General features: G+C 43.4%; 1 protein-coding gene and 1 long non-coding RNA gene across 2 annotated transcripts in view; one reads left to right on the forward strand and one right to left on the reverse strand.

The window, feature by feature from the left end:
* PPM1H (protein phosphatase, Mg2+/Mn2+ dependent 1H) overlaps positions 1-4,530 on the forward strand; it is a 227,762-nt gene extending 223,232 nt beyond the window's left edge. Inside the window, exon 10 of the mRNA XM_032493111.1 lies at positions 31-4,530. Coding sequence (XP_032349002.1) covers positions 31-178 — 148 coding nt within the window. The 3' untranslated portion in view covers positions 179-4,530. The remainder of the gene's footprint in view (positions 1-30) is intronic.
* Positions 1-19,808, reverse strand: part of LOC116667623 — a 70,640-nt gene that overhangs the window by 24,362 nt on the left and 26,470 nt on the right. The window lies entirely within an intron of this gene.

Here is a 19,808-nt window from a genome sequence, read left to right on the forward strand (position 1 = left end):
ATGGCCTCCTTCCTGCTTCTCCCTGCACAGGTACACACTGGCAGCTCAGGACCTGGTGATGCGTGCCCGGGGTGTCCTGAAGGACAGAGGATGGCGGATATCCAATGACCGACTGGGCTCAGGAGACGACATTTCTGTATATGTCATTCCTTTAATACACGGAAACAGACTGTCATGAAAACAGCCCAGGGTTTTTTGGGAGGACAGAAGGGAAGAAAGAGGGGCTGCCTCTTGGCAGGGTGGGGCTGGGAAGTGCTCCAGCCGAGTTCCAGGTGATGCCACCTCTTCCCAGCCCAGGTGGGGAGCTTGCTGCTCAGAGGCCTCTGGCTGTGCTACAGGAGGACCCTTGGGTTTCAGTTTCCTCTTTAGTAACAGGTCTCGATACTCAACAAGAACAAAACATAAAGGCTGCTACTGAGTGTTGTGTTTGTTGGTTCCTTTCATGGGCCTCCTAGGTGGCCACTGCCCATCTGGGGGCACATACATCATATTTATTTTATCCAGAGGCAGAAGACTCTTCAGCCTGCCAAGCTGCCAGCTTTATGGGTTAAAAGTGCCACGTTGGAAAGCTGGGGTCCTGCTGCAGAATATGTACGTGCCCACCCTCTAGTAAGCCTGAGCTTTACTTCAGGAAACACTGTGTGTGTGTGTGTGTGTGTGTGTGTGTGTGTGTGTGTGTGTGTGTGTGTGTGTGTGTGTGTGTGTGTGTGTGTGTCTGTCTGTCTGTCTGTCTGTCTGTCTGTCTGTCTCACTGTCTCACTGTCTCACTCTCTCTTCATTTTTGGTGATGGTAGGGTGTGGCAGGGACCTCTTTCTTTTTTGATATTCCCTGAATCTTAATTGTTTCCCTTCCATAGAACAGCCTGGGGCTTTCCAAGCCCTTGGCGAGGAATTTATGTGTCCTAGTCCAGCCAAGACTGTCCCCATAGCCTACACCAGCCAGGCAGCCATCTGGAGCGGTGCCTGGGCTGATGGAGTTCAGCCTTTGCTATGTAAGTTTATTCCTGAGTTGCGTTTTCTCACCAAATCAGTGTGTTTTCATGGAAATATAGGTGTTTCTTTGGGTCAACAGTGCCTCTGTTGTCTTCAAGGGTCCCCCCCCCGGTGTCGCTTGCAGTTTCTCTGTGAGAGTCTGGGCTTTTATTTCTGGAATGGCTGGCTCTCCCGCACGTGCTGTGCTGGGACACACACAAAGCAGTGTTGAATCGAGCCGTTTAGGAAGCTCCTCATAGCATTCGGTTCACCATACCTCATTTGAGGACCATTCCTCCACTGGGATCCATGGGCTGTGACTGTCCCCAGGCCCACTCCTAGTAACGTGTGAGTATCAGAGCTCTGTCAGGGAGCAGCAGGCTTAGCCCCCCCCCGCCAATATCTGGGCAAGGCCCCCCACTCCGAATGGCCATTTGATAAAAATGATTTTGAATTGGCTGACTGGTCATTCTCATGCAGTGCACCCTGTTCCTCCTCCAGGGAATCATGTCCCAGTGGCCCAAGCACTGTGACCCTGATGATTCCCACTGTCGCCCCACTTCTGAGTGTTCCGCACAAGAGCAGGATCAGCAGCAGAAGCAGTGGACAGATCAGGTCTACCTGCTGCTTCTCTGTCAGGAGGAATCGCAAAACTGATCTTCAGAAATCACTTCTCTCTTAGGCAGACCACTTCTCAGCACTGGGGGTCCTTGGAGAGCAGTGTCCAATGACCGCGTCTCCTTCCGGCAGCCGTCCTCTGGTATCATCACTATTTTGACCACTTTTTGTAATAAAAGCATTCTTCCCACCCAATAAAGAAAAAGGTCATTGCTGTGATCCTCCCCCCCCCCCCCCAAAGGCTAGAGAGCCAGTTCCAGTTCTCCTGTTTGTGTGAATCCCTTCCCCAGGCGGGAGGATAAGGCACCTTTCCTCTGGGCGAGGTAATCACTTGTATTTGCGTTCTGGAATGTAGCTGTTTTTAGGGATGGCCTGGAGCCTTCCTGGATTCACCTCACAGTGTGGAAACCAAGCCTGGTCTGGCAGGTGAAGAATGGTGGGCATTTACCCCCCAAGTGTTTGCCAAAATGCTGCCTGGGAAGAACTGGACGGCTCCCTAGTCAGGGGTCACCTTCATCTGACAGCTCCCCTCCCCCTTCAGTATCTCGTAGCTACCGGCAACATCTCTGTGGGGAGGGGTCTATGGTAAACCATTTGCTTCTCTGGCAGAATGTGATGCTCTGGGGACACATGCAGGTATCCTACAGCAGTGTGGTCCACTTCCTGTTCCTGCGCTGTTCGACTCTCAAAATCAGGTACAAATGCAGAAACTTGGGGAAGTTTTCCGTGGAGGCCTCTGAGCTGCCTTCCCTGGGAAGCTGTCCTCACAAGCACCTCTTCCCCCACGTCCCCACGGCCTTTTGTTTCTTTTCCCTCCTGGGCTCTTCTCCAGACCCTACCTTGAGCCTCTCTCTTTTTACTCAAGGCTCAGGAGCCAGTTTGGATGTGCGTTTCATGTACATGTCATGACAGCCCTCCACTCGAATTCTTTAGTTCATTTCCTGCCAAGGCACGTCTCAGGAAAACCTCTGGAACCCTCTTATTATCCTACAGTCTTGAGCATTTAGTTCCACTGGATTTAGTTAGGCATCTAGGGATTCTTTTCATGAGCCCCTTGGGTGGAAAGACCTTAGCAGCAAGCTGAAGCCATGTTTCTGTCTGGGGGGTGGGAGGGAAACCACAAATGAGGCGAGTAAATCATGTGGGGAAAAAATGATTTGTTCCTGCCTGTGGCTGATCTGCACGGCACGGATACTGCTCTGCGAACTGAGCCTCCCTGGTTCTGGCCTTACTTTCCACCCGGGCCCCATGTCGTCCCATCCCAGAGCAGTGACTGTCTCTACATAACAGTCAGCCCTTGGAGCATTTTTTGTAAGGTCAAAAGGCAACACACTTACACGTGGTTCTGATATCTCATGTGTCTGACTTACAGCCAAATCTGCTTGCCCTGGCAGCCTCAGAGGAAGTCTTCTCTAATAAAAAGCTTCCGAATTCCTAGCCAAGTCTTTATGGCCGTCTGAGTGGGACGTGTGGCCCCTTTAAAGAAAGGCTCTCTCAGTTCTAAATCCCTCTGTTGGGCTGGGCCCTGGTCTTCAGAATATCTGGTGACACTCTCTTTCCCTAAAGAGAGCAAACTCACACTCCATCCACACGGAGGCATTTTGCCGGGTGATAAACCAAGCCTTTGCTCTCCTCACACCTGAAATCAGAGCAGCGGTTCTGTTGTGGTTGCGCCTCCCTACCTGCTGCTCTCAGGGAGGGAACAGAGAAGTGAAAATCAGGCTAGGCCAGGTACTCAGCTGTCTAATAGGACAGAGCCCCCAAAGTGGGAGTTCGTTGTTTCCCACAGTATGCAGCTTTGGGGAATCTGGGGTGTTTAGTGCTTTAATCCCTAACAGTTTACCTCCATGGGGCTGTGTGAAGTCAGCTGTGCTCGTTCTTTTTACTCTTCTAAGTATTCACTGACTCTTTGGAAAGAACCACAGCTGTCAGTGGACACTGGTGGGCAGGGATGGGTCCCAGTGTCCACATTTGGCCATTCGGACAGAGTTTTCAGTTTACCAAGAGCACTAACGTGGAAATACTTGGAAAAAAATCTCCCACATCTTTAAAACTCCGGTCTAACCCCCTTCCTCATCTGCTCGTCAGCTTTATCTACAAGGCCACGAGTGGTCAGTGATTTTTCTTCTTACCACAGTCTGAGGCTCTTCTTACCTTTCCTTAAGTGACCCAACAGCTCCACTGTTTTCAGAGGGAACATGTTAAGCTTTTATGAGATTCTATTTTCGGTAAGTTCACGCTACTAGGACACTTGGAGAAAGCAGTGAGCGTCGTTGTCTATGCAAAAAACCACCAGGCTGACCCCAAGTTAGCAGATCTAAGAAAAGAGTGGAACAGTGTCCAGCTGCCAGACAGAATTTTACATCAGGAACTTGGGTTTTTGAGGACTTAAAATTGCAGAGACGTGTCATGGTCTGCAAACCATAGCCCCCCACCGAGTGTACTGTGTGGGTGACGTGGCTTATGTGTGTACACTGGAGGTTTTCAAAGGACACTACATGAGCAGCCAGCCCCACCTGCCTCTTCTGTAAGCACTGTGATGGCTCTTTGTCAGATCTGAGTGCCAGTCCAGGGAGCGCTGCTCTTTCTAATCTATGGTGTGATTTGTGTAAATAGTTTTAATTTTTCCTCTGTGTCTTAGACGAAGTTTTGTTTATGTAGCGATGAGGTAGACAGTGACCAAATGAGGCTGTAAACGTGCTGTTTTCTACTGTGATGTACTTGAAGGAGAATCTCGTGTCCTCCACTTTCCAATCTTCCATTGAATTTTGTGTTTGTTTGGGGAGTCTTGAAGTGGCTCTTTTACTCCTATTTTGCCTCTATTTTGTTTCTTCTGGAAACCCAGGGAAGCCCACAGTGGAGATCATCTGCAAGGAATGTATCATGGTCTGGGTTTCCAAAAAAAAAACAAAACAAAACAAAAAAAAAAACCAACCCTACGTACAGTGAATCAGTGAATGAGAGGAATCTGCCTGAAAATGGTTTCAGAACCATGTACCTTTATGCTTTGTGATTGTGAAACCCTAACTTTTGTAACCCAAAAATGAATACTGTTTAGTAAAGGGGACCTATTTTGTGTGTTTTGAAACTTAGGTGCAATGTTCCCTGGAAAAAGCTAAGGAAATGCATATGCTCAACGCCATTTTAAAATAAAATATTATATATCTGTATATAGGACGCCTTTAGCAAAACTTTTTGTGTCTTTTCTTTTAATTCACTAACAAGTTTCTTCATATCAGGTAATGGAATGAGATGAGTGTCATGGCCTCATGGGGGAGTCATCAACTGAACAGACTCAAAAGGAAGTCAGAAGGGAGCGGATGCCAACACCGTAAACCCTCACAGGAACCAGCAGTAAAGGCCGCACTTTGCACCAGTGCCTCTAGCCCTACCGTGGATATCACTCCCAAGAATTAGTTCCAACAGGTATTCTTTATAATTTTTTTTTTCAATTGAGGTATAACTGACATACAACATCATGTTAGTTTCAGGTATACACCATAATGATTTGATATTTGTACATACTGTGAAATGATCACCACATTAAGTTTAGAAAACATCCATCACCATACAGTTATAAACTTCTTACTCTTATGATAAGAACTTTTAAAATTTACTCTCTTAGCAACATTAAAATACGCACTCAGCATTATCGGTCACCCTGCTACACGTTACATCCCCAGGACTTCCTTATAATTGGAAGTCTGGGCCCATTTCATCAACTCCCCGCCCTCTGCCTCTAGCAACCACCAATCTGTTCTCTGTATTTATGAAATAGTTTTGGGTTTTTTTTAATTAACTTTTTTTCAGATTCCACATGTAAGTGATACCATATTTGTCTTTCTCTTATTTCATAAAACATAGCATCACAACTTGGCATAGTGCCCTCAAGGTCCATCCACGTTGTCACAAATGGCAAGATTTCATTCGGCTGAATGATGTGAATACACATCACAGCCTCTTTATCTGTTCATCCTTTGATGGATATTTAGGTTGTTTCCGTATCTTGACTACCGTAAATAATACTGCAATGAGTACGAGGGTGCATATAACTTTTTAGTGTTTTTATTTTCTTTGGAGAAATACCCAGAAGTGGAGTTGCTGGATCATATGGTAGTCCTATTTAATTTTTTGAGGAACCTGCAGACTGTTTTGCATAGTGGCTGCACTAAATTATATCCCCACCAACACTGCAGAAGGGGCTCCTTTTTCTCCACATCCTTGCCAACACTTGTCATTTCTTGTCTTTTTCATAATAGCCCTTCTGAGGGGTATGAGGTGGTATCTTTTGGTTCTGGTTTGCATTTCCCTGATGACTGGTTATGTTGAGCATCTTTTCATGTACCTGTTGGCCACCTGTATGTCTTCTTCGGAAAAATGTCTATTCAGATCCTCTGCCCATTTTTTAATTGGATTTTTTGAGTTGTATGAGCTCTTTATGTATTTTGGCTGTTAACCACTTATCTGCAAATCATATGCATGTGTTTGATTTGCAAATATTTTCTCCCGTTCACTAGGTTGCTTTTTCATTTTGCTGATGGTTTCCTTTGCTGTGCAGAAACTTCCTAGTTTGATGTAGTCCCTCTTGTTTATTTTTGCCTTTGGTATCCAATTGAAAAAAATCTTTGCTAAGATCAATGTCAAGGAGCTTACCAACTACATTTTCTTCTAGGATTCTTATGGTTTTAGGTCTTACACTCAAGTCTTTAATTGTAAGTCCAGTCCAGTTTAATTCTTCTGCATCTGACTGTCCAGTCTTCAGAGCACCACTTATTAAAGAGAGTGTCCTCTCCCCATGGTATATTTTGGCTCCTTTGTTGTCATGACAACAGTTAATTTATTACTAGGTGCAAGAGTTTATGTCTGAGCGCTTTGTTCTGCTGCACTGATCTGTGTGTCTGTTTTCATGCCAATACCAAGCTGTCTTGATTACTATAGCTTTGTAATAGAGTTTGAAATCAGGGAACATGATGCTTTCAGCTTTGTTCTTCCCGCTCAATATTGCTTTAGATATGCAGCAGTTTTGTGGTTCCATACAAATTTTAGGATTTGTTTTATTTCTGTGAAAAGTGTCATTGGAATTTTGATAGAGAGTGCATTGAATCTGTAGCTTGCTTTAGGTAGTATGGACATTCTAATACTACTAATTCTTCTAATCCGTAAGCACAGTCTGTCTTTCCATTTATTTGTGTCCTTAGTGTCTTTCATCAGTGTCTTAGTTTTCAGTGCACAGGTCTTTCACCTGCTTGGTTAAATTTACTCCTAGAAATTTTATTATTTTTGATGCAACTGTAAATGGGGTTGTTTCCTTAATTTCTCCTTCTGATAGCTTGTTATTAGTGCATAGAAATGCAGCAGACTTCAGTATACTAATTTTGTATCGTGCAACTTTACTGAATTCATTTATTAGTTCTAACAGTGTTTTAGTGAGGGCTTTAGGGTTTGGGGGGGGTTATACTATCATATCATTTACAGAGAGTGACAGCTTTACTTCTTCCTTTCCCATTTGGATGCCTTGTATTTCTTCCTCTTGCCCAACTGCTCTGGCCGTGACTGCCAACACTATGTTGAGTAGGAGTGGTGAGAGTGAGCAGCCTCATGTTGTTCCCGGTCTCAGAGGAAAAGCTTTCAGCTTTTCACCATTGAGTATGAGGTTAGTTACGGCTTGTTATATAAGGCCTTTATTACGTTGAGGTAGGTCCCTTCTATAACCGCTTTACTGAGAATTTTTATCCTAAATGAATGTTGGAATTTTGTTAAATGTTTTTTCTGTATCTACTGAGATGATCATATAATTTTTACCTTTCATCTTGTAACTGTGATTTATCACATTGTTTGATGGATGTTGAAACATCCTTGCATCCCTGGAAGAAATGCAACTTGATCATGATGTATGACCCTCTTAATGTAGTGTTAGATTCGGTTTGCTAGTATTTTATTGAGGATTTTTTTTAATCTTTGTCTATCAGGGATAGTCATATATGTGTGTTAGTGATATATATGGCCTGTAACTTTCTTTTCTTGTAATACCCTAGTCTGGTTTTGGTATCAGGGTAATTCTGGCCTCATAAAATGAGTTTGGAAGTGTTTCTTCCTCTTTTTTTTAAGAGTTTGAGAAGGATGAGTATTCATCTTTGAAAGTTGGTTAGAATTCACCAGTGAAGCCATCCAGTCCTGGACTTCCGTGTTTTGGGTGGGTTTTTACCAATTCAGTCTCCTTACTAGGTAGGAATTGGTCTCATCGGATTTCCTATTTCCTCATGATTCAGTCTTCAAAGGCTGTGTTTCTAGGAATTTTATCCATTTCCTCTAGGTTGTCCAATTTGTTGGCCTGTAATTGTTCCTGGTAGTTTCATGATCCTTTGTATTTTTGTGGCAGTGGCAGTAATGTCTCCTTTTTTATTTCTTTCAGCTCTCTCTTTCTCTCAGTGAATCTCACTAAACGTTTGTCAGTTTTGTCTGTCTTTCAGAGAACCAGCTCTTGGTTTCATTAATCTTTTCCACTTCTCATAGTCTATTGATTTCTGCTCTGATCTTAGTTATTTCCTTCTTTCTACTAACTTTGGGCTTTGTTCTTTTCTAATTCCTTGAGATATAAAGTTCCTTGGGGTACAAAGTTAGGCTGAGATGTTCTTGTTTCGTGAGGTGTGCATTTATCACTATGTTTTTGCTGCATCCAACAGGTCTTGGTATGTTGTATTTCTATTTTCATTTGTCTCAAGGTGTTTTTGATTTCTTCATCAACCCATTGATTTTTTTCAGTAGTATGTTGTTTAACTGCCACATATTTGTGAATTTTCCAACTTTCTTGTAATTGATTGTTACTTTCATAGCATTGTTGTCAGAAAATACGCCTGATAGGATCTAAATCTTCTTGAGTTTAAGACTTCTTTTGTGGCCTAACACATGATCTATCCTCAAGAATGTTCCATGCACACTTGAAAAGAATGTATGTTCTGTTGCCTTTGGATGGGATGTTTTGTATATGTCTGGTAAGTCCCTCTGGTCCATGTGTCATTAAGGCCAGTGTTTCTTTATTGACCTATATCGGAGTCATCTATCCATTGATGTAAGTGGGGTATTAAAGTCCCCTACTACTATTGTATTGCTGTCTATTTCTCCCCGTAGGTATGTTAGTATTTGCTTTGCATATTTAGGTACTTGTATACTGGGTGCGTAAATGTTTACAAATGTTCTGTCTTCTTGTTGAATTAACCCCTTTATCCCAAGAGGTATTCTTAAGTGAGAGGGGTAGTGACTAATATTCTAGGTGAAGACAATAAGACTCAAGACCCTCCTTAGTTGCTTAAGCATTTTAAGTAATTACAAAGTACTAGTAAAATGTACCATCTTACAGAGAAAAGTGACCTTAGCATTTTTTTTAAGTCTTATCCCACCTGTTAATTCTGCTTAGTTCCAGAGTCCAGTAAGTTAAAGTAATGTAGAATATATCAACAAAATGTTAAAAAATAATCGAAGTATTGATTCACAAAAGAAAGCTAAAAGTAGGCTAAAGCGTATCTGAAGCTTAGTTCAGAAGAGCAGACTAGACAGAACACATTCATATTAGAATGATTTTATTGTGACATCTCTCCAGCTCTTTCCACCTTCCCTTTCCCCCTAACGCTGATGACGCCTCCTCCTCCCCCACTCAATGGTGGAAACTCTTGAGAAGAGTCTTTGGATTAGATACCTTTAGACTGAGACACTTTTTCCCTGTGGAAGGTGGAGGAGTCATCTAGCATTCTCTGAGTACTGCTTAGCATTTTGGATTACCGCTCGAGAGCTGTGGGAGAATGTCTCCAAAGATGGCTGCCAACTACGCCTTCTATGTCTGAAAGTGCTCCTTTTCTCACCAAGAGGTGGTATTTGTTTCTCCATCCCTTGAATTGGTCTGGCCTGTGACTGTGTTAATTAACAGAAGGCAGGGATGACATTCTGCGAATTTCAAGCCTGGGTCTCTAGAGGTCTGTAGCACCTGCTTTCACTCTTGGAATCCAGCCACCCTGAAAATGTCAGACTAGATTCTGGGTGATGAGGCTACCAGGGAGAGAACCTAAGTGCCTGGGAATTGGGAGTGAGGCCATCTTTGATCTTCAAACCCCTCGAGACTCTAGGTGATACCCTAAGAAGAAAGAGGCCCAGCCAGCTCTCAGCTGTTCAAGCCATTCCAGTTGAGGTCACAGAGCAGAGAGGAACCATCTACACTAAGTCCCGCCTGAATTCCTGACCCACAGAAACACAAGCAAATCAAATGGATTTGGTTTTGAGCCACAAAGATTTTTAATACAGCAATAGATAACTAAAACAAGATACAAACAACCTGGGTCTGGGGGATTTAGGTAAAGTGGTTAAAAATATAAATTAAAAAAAAGAAGAAAATGGCATTAACAAAGTACATTTATGGGGGGAAGGTATAGCTCAAGTGGTAGAGGGCATGCTTAGCATGCACGAGATCATGGGCTCAACCCCTAGTACCTCCTCTAAAAATAAATTAAAAAAATAATAAACCTAATTACCTCCCGCCTCTGCCCAAAAAAAAAAAAAAAAAGGAAAGTACATTTTTAACTTGGAGAATAATCCTCCTTTTGGAATCTGGTAGAATGAATGAAATGGGAAAACCAACTTACAGCAATAAGGCAGAGGCGCTGATGGCTGTGATGGTATCTTAGCAAGAGTTCTCCTCCATGCTTGTGCTGTTGCTTCTTGCAGCTTATAATGATCATTAGTAAGCCAGGAAAATTATGACTGGTGCTACGAGCCTAGAAGGGGAAAATAAAGGTCTTTGACCCCTCACTTATAAGACCATCCCATGTACCATGTCTGACCCTTGGGAGAGTCAGGTGGTCTTTGGCTCCCAAGACTGTTGCTTGAGAATGTTAGCTTACATCAGAGGGAGAACACAATTTTTAAATTGTGAGTATGAGAAGTTTTAAAATTCTCATCTTCATTTAAAAATCCCCATCTACAAAATACTTCAGACTTGTTGCCATCCCAGTTTTTTTTTCTTTCAATTAAATGACAGGCCAAAAAGCACATTATATATCCCAGCAATGAGTCTGCCTTTTTAATTGCTTTTCTGTCACTACGCTCAAGAAGAATGCTGCTCTCTGAGTATCTCTCTCTCTACATTTTTGGTCTCATGTCTCTGTTCTGATGAGGTTTGCCGACCAGCTAACCTCCTTTGCTTTACTGATTCCACTTAGGCCGCCTGCAAGAGATTCAGATTGTGACTGAGCACATGATGGAGGCAGGGTGCACCTTGACTGCCCTGCAAGGACTGGGTCTGATCAGTTTGCTGGTCCAAGGGGACCAAGGACAGGTCTTTGGAAGGTCTGAATGCAGACCTGGAGGATAGCTGAGAGTGATAAATGATGGGTTAACATCCTCCTTAGAAATTAAAAAGAAAAAATTCTAGCTGCTTTGAGTTGGTGGCAGAGATAGGTGCCGTGTCCTCTGAAAGGGGCATACAAATATGAGCTTTCTCTTTTACCCTCTTTTTAAATTTTAATTTACAAATCTAGTCACAAAAAAAGTAAAAGCAGACAAGCCCCTTCAGAAGGCACTGTTGTGAGGCGGGAGTGGGGAAATTGTTGACACAAGGATGGGGGAAAAGTGAAGTCACAGCAGGAAGACGCCCCAAAGCGAGTCGTTTCACGTGCTTTAAGCACTACTAGTGTATTAGTAACCAGTCAGCTCTGATTAAAGAACTGTGGAACCTGAAAATAGCAGTCTGAAGAGTTCTGAATTAGACATCACCTCCCTTTTGAGTTTGGTCAGTGAGGAAAAAAGTTGGGAGGACATTCTGGAGAACTGTGAAATTTCTACTCTCACTGTCCTAGATGAAAAAATGAAATTTCTGATTCCTAGAAACTCTGAGATTAAGTCAGGGGACATGTGGCCAGTCTACCAATTGCATTATGGAACCTGAAGGAAAATTAACAGTTCAGTTGTTTTCACACTTAGGAAAAACTTAAGTGTTATCCTTATTAGTATATGCCTTAAAATACAATGCAAATAGACTCAAATGTACACCATAGCATCATCTACAGACACCTAGGAATTGCTTCAAACATTAAGTAGGGGGAAGGAACTGACAGCATACAGACAAAAACAAGACTGGCCATGTTGAAGAAAGTTAATGCATATTTGGAATTAAAAGGATGACTGTTTTTTCAATGTCTTTCCTGGAATATTACCTACCAGGTCCACCCAAGGATTATTTAATTCTTAGGTTAGGGTTCAGCAAACCTTGTCCGTAAAGAGCCAGGCAGTAAATATTTTCGAGGCCATTTCGACTCTGTCACTCAAATCTGCTCTGTTGAACACCAGTAGTTGTGGACAATCTGAGCTAGGATCTGTTCTAAAATGGTAAAAAGTCAAGCTTAATACCTTGATCAGACGAATTAACTCATGAAAATATGGCCTGATCTTGCCTCTCTGGTGTGAAATGAATGAAAAAAATCAGACATATTAATATACACTAATGACTTATCATTAAGAAAAAACAGATCAGTAATCATTTACCTTGTTTTGAGTTACAAACAGAATAATTTATAAATGTCAGGTTTTTATTGCTAAGATAGTCTTTTAGTTCAGCTTTTAGCCACGATGGTGGTGGATGCACCAGGGCTGCGATACCGTGTTTTCTCAGTACTAAGACACCATCAGTTACATTCTGCCACCAACTCAAAGCAGTTAATTTTTTTTTTTTTTTTTTAATTTCAAGGAGGATGTTTACCTATCATTTACCACACTCCAGCCATGATGCAAAGAAAAACATACCTGTATTATGTTCTTATTAAGTATTATATATTTATTAGGCCTTTTGCTGAGTACTTGAGATCTGAGTTCTTTTATCCCCTTCTCAGGTATCATATTTTATAGATGAGGAAATAATTTCATTCCATTGTGATCAGAGGGCCTACTTATAAAGAGAATATAGTTAGATAATATTTTTAAATTCATTCTGGCAGTCTCCACCTTTTGATAGAAATGGGTAGTCTGTATACATTTAATGTAACTATTGATAATGTAGGACTTAAGTTTGCCCTTTTATTATTTGTTTTCTGTGTGTCTTACGTCTTTTTTGTTTCCCTATCCTTCCATTACTGTCTTCTTTTAATTTCTAGTACTCCATTTTAACTCCTTTGTTTCTTTACTATATTTTTTAAGTTATTTTCTTAGTGGTTTCCCTTGAGATTACAATTATCATCTTAACTTAAAGCAATCTAGTATGTATTAATACAAAATTAATTTCAGTAGTATAAAAAACTTTGCTTCAATAAATACTTCCATTCATTTCCTCTTTGTGCTATTTATCATAAAAATTACATCTCTATACAATATAAGCCTCTCAAAAGTTTAGTAATCATTGTTTTATGCAGTTGTCTTATAAATTATATGGAATGAAAAGGTTATAAGCAAAAGTACATCTATACAGTCTTTTATAATTCTCATATATATTCTTTATTTCTTCCTATGGATTCAAGTTACTATCTAGTAGCCTTTCATTTTAGTCTGAAGGATTCCTTTTAGTATTTCTTGTAAAACGTGTCTGCTTGGGACAGAGTCTCTTAGTTTATCTGGGAATGTCTTAATATCTCCTTCATTTTCTGAAGAACAGTTTTGCTGGATATTGAATTCTTATCTGACAGGTTTGTTGTTTTTTGTTTTGTTTTTTCCCTTTCCACACTTTAAATACATCATCCCACCACCTTCTAGCTTCCATGGTTTCTTCTGGGATACTACTCTTACCTTGTATGTGAGGAGTTAATTTTTTTCTCTTGATGCTTTTTAGAGATTGACTGTGATGTGTCTGGTTGTGATCTCTTTGAGTTTATCTTACTTGGAGTTCATTGAGCCCTTGGATATGTAGCTTAATGTTTTCCATCAGATGTGGAACACATCTTCAGTGCTGCGGAAAGCAATTTACAATTCTACCTTAGCCTTTACTTCCCGCTTTTGCAGAGACTCAAGGTCAGCCAGGTCCTTCCTGGGCACGCACACTGTCCTGCACACGTGCACAGACCTCTAGGTCTTCGGCGATGTGCTGTAGCTTTTCAAAGCCCTCTATGGACATTTTCACCAGTTTTTCCCTTTTTCAGTTTTTTGGTCAGCTTCTCAACTGGTATGACTGCCTTAGACAGCTCTGATGTTAAACATTTGTTGCTGATTGTTTTTGACTAACACCTTGGGGATAGAGTTGTTCACACAGAGCTGGTCAAGTTAAAACAAGCCCTGAGAATGGGGCCTTTCCAGAGAGTGAGAGTCAAACAGTGACAGTTCTCTGGTGCTGGGGCTTTTTGGGGAGCCACAGATCCATTCTGCCCTCTTCCCTGGCTGCTTGTCTGCTGGATCTCAGAGATACTTTAGTTTCGAGGCTGTTGGTATTCAAGGCTACCACATTATCTGGAGAAAGCATAAGGAAATTGGTCTCCTTAAAATGCCACTTTGTTCCTGCCAAGATTCAGCTGTTTTTCATGAATAAACACTCCTTGGATTGTTGTAATCCTTTGCTTAATTTCTAGAGTTCTTAAAAAGGTGATTTTTGGCAATTTTTCAGGGGGTTTTATTCTGCCATTCCAGAAGCACTTCTGCAGATGAAGAAGTAAAGTTTCCAGCAGGTTAAGCAGTTGTCCAAAGACCCAGAGCCAAGCAGCACCAAAGCCAGAATTTTAAATCCAAAGTTCTCTCCTACACTCAACTGCCTCCCTGTACGACAGTTTTCTGAACGTCTCATCAGAGAATAAGCAGTAGTTACAAGACCTCCATCGCATACATGTTCACTTAGACAGCATCTTTAACAAAGCCCTTCACATCAGTCTCCATCCCTGAACCTTGAACTTTGTACTAATTAGGCAGTATCATCTGACCCACCAACACCATCTTCAGTAAAATGCATTTCTTCCACAGGCATTTTATTTCCCTCTCGCTCTAGTTTTGACTCTGACTCAGCTGGAGCTCTATGCCAGCATCTCCTTAGCCCTTATTATGAACGTTGATGTTGGCAAGGCTTATTTTCAGGATGAAATTGAGTACCAGAGTCAAATATAAGGCCCTTACCCAAGCAGAAAGAATGGTGTGCTAGCCCAGGGGTATTAGCCCCGATAACCTGAACTTCCCATAAATTTTTCAGTAACAAATAAGCAGCAGGTAAGCTTTAGCTCTCCATACCTGCCAATTAGTAGCCGAAGACCAAGAGATACCGAGGGTCTGGAAGAACTGAACAAAATTATGTTCAAGTTCCTCTTGAACTAGAAGTGTGCTTAAAATATGTCCTACATTCTTGAGCACTGAGCTGTAATAAAAGCAATGGTATAAGGTAAATCTTTGACCAGGGTGCCCAGCTGCACTTATTATAAAACCTCAAGTGTCGGGATGGAGTCATTTGCTGCAATGGTATCAGTATTACAGCTCCTGACACTTCTCTTTGTGGGCTCAGTTGACCTGAAATAAGGCTATTTCACATACAAACAGGGCATTTTTCGATGATCTACTTGACCTCTGCCTCTGGGCTTAGCAACAAGAGTGATAAGATGACATTTTTTTAGCAGAACAAAACCCAAAGAATTTAAGCTGGAGGGAACCTAAATCCAACAATTCACTAGCCATGAACATTTAATTAGTTAATACCTGTCTCTTCCTGCAGGGATTCTATTCCCTGCCTGCACATTAAAATCACCTGGGAGCTTTTAAAAAAAAAATCCTGCCAACAAGGCCTCAAACCAATTAAATCCAAATCCCCCCAGGGAGGGACCCAGCCATCAGTATTTTTAAAATGTTCTCCAGTTGATTCTAATGTGAGAACCACTGTGTAAAGATATTAAAGACATACACACCTGAACTAGCTGGCAGATTTCACAAATAAAAAATATAAGACATCTAGTCAGATCAGAATTTCAGATAAAGAATTTTTAAAAACAATTATGTCCCATGCAATATTTGAGACATACTTAAAAGATTATTTGCTGTTACTCTGAAATTCAAATTTAAATGAGTATCCTGTATTTTTTACCTGGAAAACCTACACAGGACAAAACTGAAAATTAAACAGAAAGGGTATGACTAAAGCTCTACTGACCAAAATTCCACTGGGTGGTAGTTTCTTATCAAAAAACAAGATCACGTAGAATATACCAACAACAGAAAAGGCCGTGCCAGGCCCAAGCCATCCTGAGGGAGCTTCCAAGTCCTGGAGGAGGAGAGCCTGCTTCTTTAGTGCCTCTGTCAGTTGGCTTGGGCTGCCCTGACAAAACACCACAGACTAGGGGGCTTCAACAACAGAAATTTATTTTCTCACGATTCTGGACACCCAGAGACCAAGTCCAAGGTCAGGCTGTTGGCAGGTTAGGCATCCCCTGAGGCGTCTCTGCAGGCCTGGCGTGGCCTTTCCTTGTCCTCACAAAGTCTTCTGTCTGTGTGTGTGCATCCCTGGTGTCTCTGTCCAAGTTTCCTCTTAAAGGACACCAATCAGATTGGATTAGGCCTCACCTAGATAACCTCATTTTACCTTATTTACCTCTTTAAAGTCTCTACCTCCAAGTACAGTCACATTCCAAGGTGCTGTGGCTTGGGACTTTTAACAAATGAACTTTGGGGCTCATAATTCAGCCTAGAACAGTGCCCCTCACTGGCTTGCAGGCCTGTGGGGGAGCAGCAGTGTGTCCAGTGTTGCTCTTACGTCCTCTTCCCAGTGCCACTGGAGCCCAGAAGAGTGACTGTGCCCCCGAGCTACCAGGAGAGGGAATTACTGATCAAAGTGATAGAAATGAGGGTCAGGAGGGCAGAAGAGGACCCACTCTTCTCTGGGAACAAAGGGAAGGAAAGGAGAAGAGTGATGCCATCAGATGGGAGAACGGTAAGAGGAAGGGAGGGGGAACAGGTAAGCCAAGAGGGACCAGACACAGGAGAAAAGAGGAGGATGCTCCCCACTCCTCCGAGGGCTGAGGACTTCTATAGGCAAGAGACAGACAGTAGAAACTGACACCCCCTCCCCACAGCAACACTCCCTGCTTCCTTTGTCCCTTTGGGGGGTGAAAAATTGCCTCAAGTGTTAACGACGCTTTGCACAGGACTCAGAGAGGAGACTGCCCGTCGTCATTTTATCGAATTCCTGGGCTTGGTCAGCCTTCAAGAACACAGTTCATTGTCTCCAAGTAGCTGACCTGGCTTTAGCTGCTCTTGGGCATGAATATGCATGGTTAGGAACCCCAGATGTGCCCAGAATGCTGGCAGGTTTTCAAGACATGCAGGCTCACACGCACAGGCGCCGGCTGGCTCGGGGCTTTAGGCGGTGCCAACGGAAAGAACAGCCGGGAAGTTTCCCTCCTGGGAGTCGTTACAGTCCATCCTCACTGGATGTGTGGGCTACACCCGGCAGGGGAGGTTCGGGCGGGTGGAAAGGGGTCTGGGGGAGGATGGAATCTCGACCTACGGTTTTGGATGGGAGTTAAAGCACACCACTCTTCGTCTTCTCACGTTCCACGTTTGCAAAGAACTACTTCCCCGCCCCCTTTCCCGGCCACGCTAACACAAGGAGAAATTCAGCCACAAAGCCACTGAACTTTTCCAGGGTGGAGGTGAAACGCTGAGGTGGCTGCGCCGGGGCTTCAGGCGCCTTATCCCCGTGCCCACCCCGCGCTCTGCACGGAAGGTCGCTGGCGAGGGCAGCCCTGTCTCAGCCGCTCCAGATCCGCTGGCTGGCCCGGGGCCAAGCTCGGCGCAGCCACTCGCTGCCATTCCGATGTGAATGAAGTCTCCCTAATAAGAGTGTAAATAAAAGCCGGGCTGAGAAATGAGTTTTCCACTGCCAGCAATCACTGGCCGAACCCCGGCTGTAAATAGTCTGGCGCAGCCGTGCAGATGGAGTCCCCGCACCTGGGGGATCGAGCCGCGCCGTGGCCACAGCTAGGCGCAGCCCACACGCCAGTCCTCCGGGAGGCTGCGCGCCCGGCTGGGGTTTGCCGTAACCGCGGATACTCGCCGCCCCTCCCTCGCCGCGGGAACCTGCATCCCCTCACCCCAGCGCTGGAATAATCTTAGCCTGCCCTGTCCTCCGGAGGTACGCACCGGCAGGCCCCCTAATTTATGGTCATTGGTGTAATAGCTTTAACATGATTTATCTGACCGCAGAGGAGACGGCAAACGCTTGGAGAAGAGTGATTGGCCGGCGGCTTTTGTGCATTTCTGATTGGCTTTATTAATTTCGAGCAGAGCTGGGGGGCAGCCTCTGGACTGAGAAAGGGAAGTCAACTTGGCAACAGCCTCCACGTAGAGCCGGCTTAGGCCTGGCAAAGGTTTAGCTTTGGCAGAAACTGAAGGAATAATGCATTGCTTAGAAAGTCGGGGAGTTGGACAGAATGTGCTAGCATACTGATTAAAGCAGATTTAGTTTGAGAGAGAGAGAGTAAAGATCTTTTGATTTGACAGATTCCTTTTTCCCCCCCTTTATGTTTGTATAGGCCTCAGGGAGTGGGAAGGAGAGCAGGAAGAGTGATTTCTTGTTTTTATTTGTAATGTTTAATTGGGGGGGGGGTAGGGTGGGAACACAACACTTACGGCTCAGAAGGGAAGGAATATGGGGTAAAAAAGTATCCAGAACGTGCTTCTAAAAATGTTGTATTTCCCAATCATTTGTGTGGGAAAAAATATTTCTTGCCTTTTGAGTTCTCTTCAGACATCACAACTAGTATTTATGGGATATATAAATTACTGGATAAGCACACCAATATACCACACTTCACAAGGTCATTACTCTGTTACTGTAGTAACTGTCATTTAAATGTCACCCTTGAGTGATGCAACTTAGCCTCTTGAATAAAAGGGACTAAATAAGAATATTGGGGAAGTTATAATATTTAGCAGAAAATATTTCCATATGAATGAATTACAAATACAGTAGAGGTGAATAGGCAATTCAAATGTACACACATTTATATTTATTTGTGTGTGTAGGACTCAAATGTAGACAAACAGCACTAGGCAACCCCCAAATACAATCCTTAACACTCCGTTCCTCAGGGGGGACCAGAATAAAGCCTGAGAGCGAGTGAGAGAATGTGATTGCCTGGGGAGGGGGCAGGTTGGTGTCACATGTGCAGTGGCACAATCATTTCTTTTATTTATAGCTCCAACAAGAAAAATAGACTAGGAGCAGCTGAGTACCAATTTATCTTGCTGCCTGAACGAAATAGTGGTTGCCTTAAATGTCACCAAATTGGAAGGTTGCACATTTCATTCACTGTCACGTTATGGGAAGCTTTCAAGCCAGTCGAAAAGGCGCGTAGGAGTTGCCCTGCCACCTCTCAAGGTGGGCAAGTGCGATCCTGCCAGGTAGAACTGGCCCAGTGGGGGCTGAGGGCTGCCTGTCATCACTGACTAATCTCATAAAATGCTGCTTGAGTAGAAACGAAGGTGGCCCATTTAGTCCTATTACCAGACCTAAGCAGAGCGGAAGGGAAGGGTTACCTCCCAGAATGATAAAAATGGATTTGGAGGTTAGTGGGCAGGATTTGTTGGGGCAACAGGCCACACAAAGCATGTGCACATGACACACAGGTCCACCTGCGTCCAGCTCCCTAAATGTAACAGAGGTATGAAGGAGTGCTGTGGAGATTCAGAGTTTAAGAGTTGAGGAAGGGTCAGGGAGGGTTTTCTGCACCTCTTGACCCATTGCACTGGGTCATGAAGGATGAGGAGGAGTTAGTCCCAGAGAGAGGGCAAAGGTCACACTAGGCATGGGTGATCACCCAGCATAAAGGAGGCAAAGAACAGCCCTGCTTTGTGCCTGATGAGGACCCAACACATGCGAGTTCAAGCTGCATCTCATCTCTTAGTGAAAGTAAATGTTTGTAAGATGCCAGAAATACCACCCCCAAAACAGGTGAGCAGTCAGGTGCCTCCTAATTTTCTCAAGAACATAATGGAAAACTGTGTATGTTTCTTCAAGCACATCTGGCCATAATGACTGCAGAGCAAGCCAAAACCACAGAAGAGAACTCAACTCCAAATGTAATTGTTTTTAGCTTAAAATAATCCTCCTCTTCTAAACTTGACACGTGACACAGAAACTACTACGTGCTATCTCCCTAGCGTTCCGTCTCAAGTCTGGCATGTTTTTCTCGAAGGACAGATGAGCTGGCAGCGAAGCAAAAGCATCCCCTACACCCACACAAAGGTCTGGTTCTGCCCCTCTGCCCTTCCCCCGCCGGGCTGTT

This window comes from Camelus ferus, chromosome 12 (assembly GCF_009834535.1).
Source record: "Camelus ferus isolate YT-003-E chromosome 12, BCGSAC_Cfer_1.0, whole genome shotgun sequence".
NCBI lineage: Eukaryota > Metazoa > Chordata > Mammalia > Artiodactyla > Camelidae > Camelus > Camelus ferus.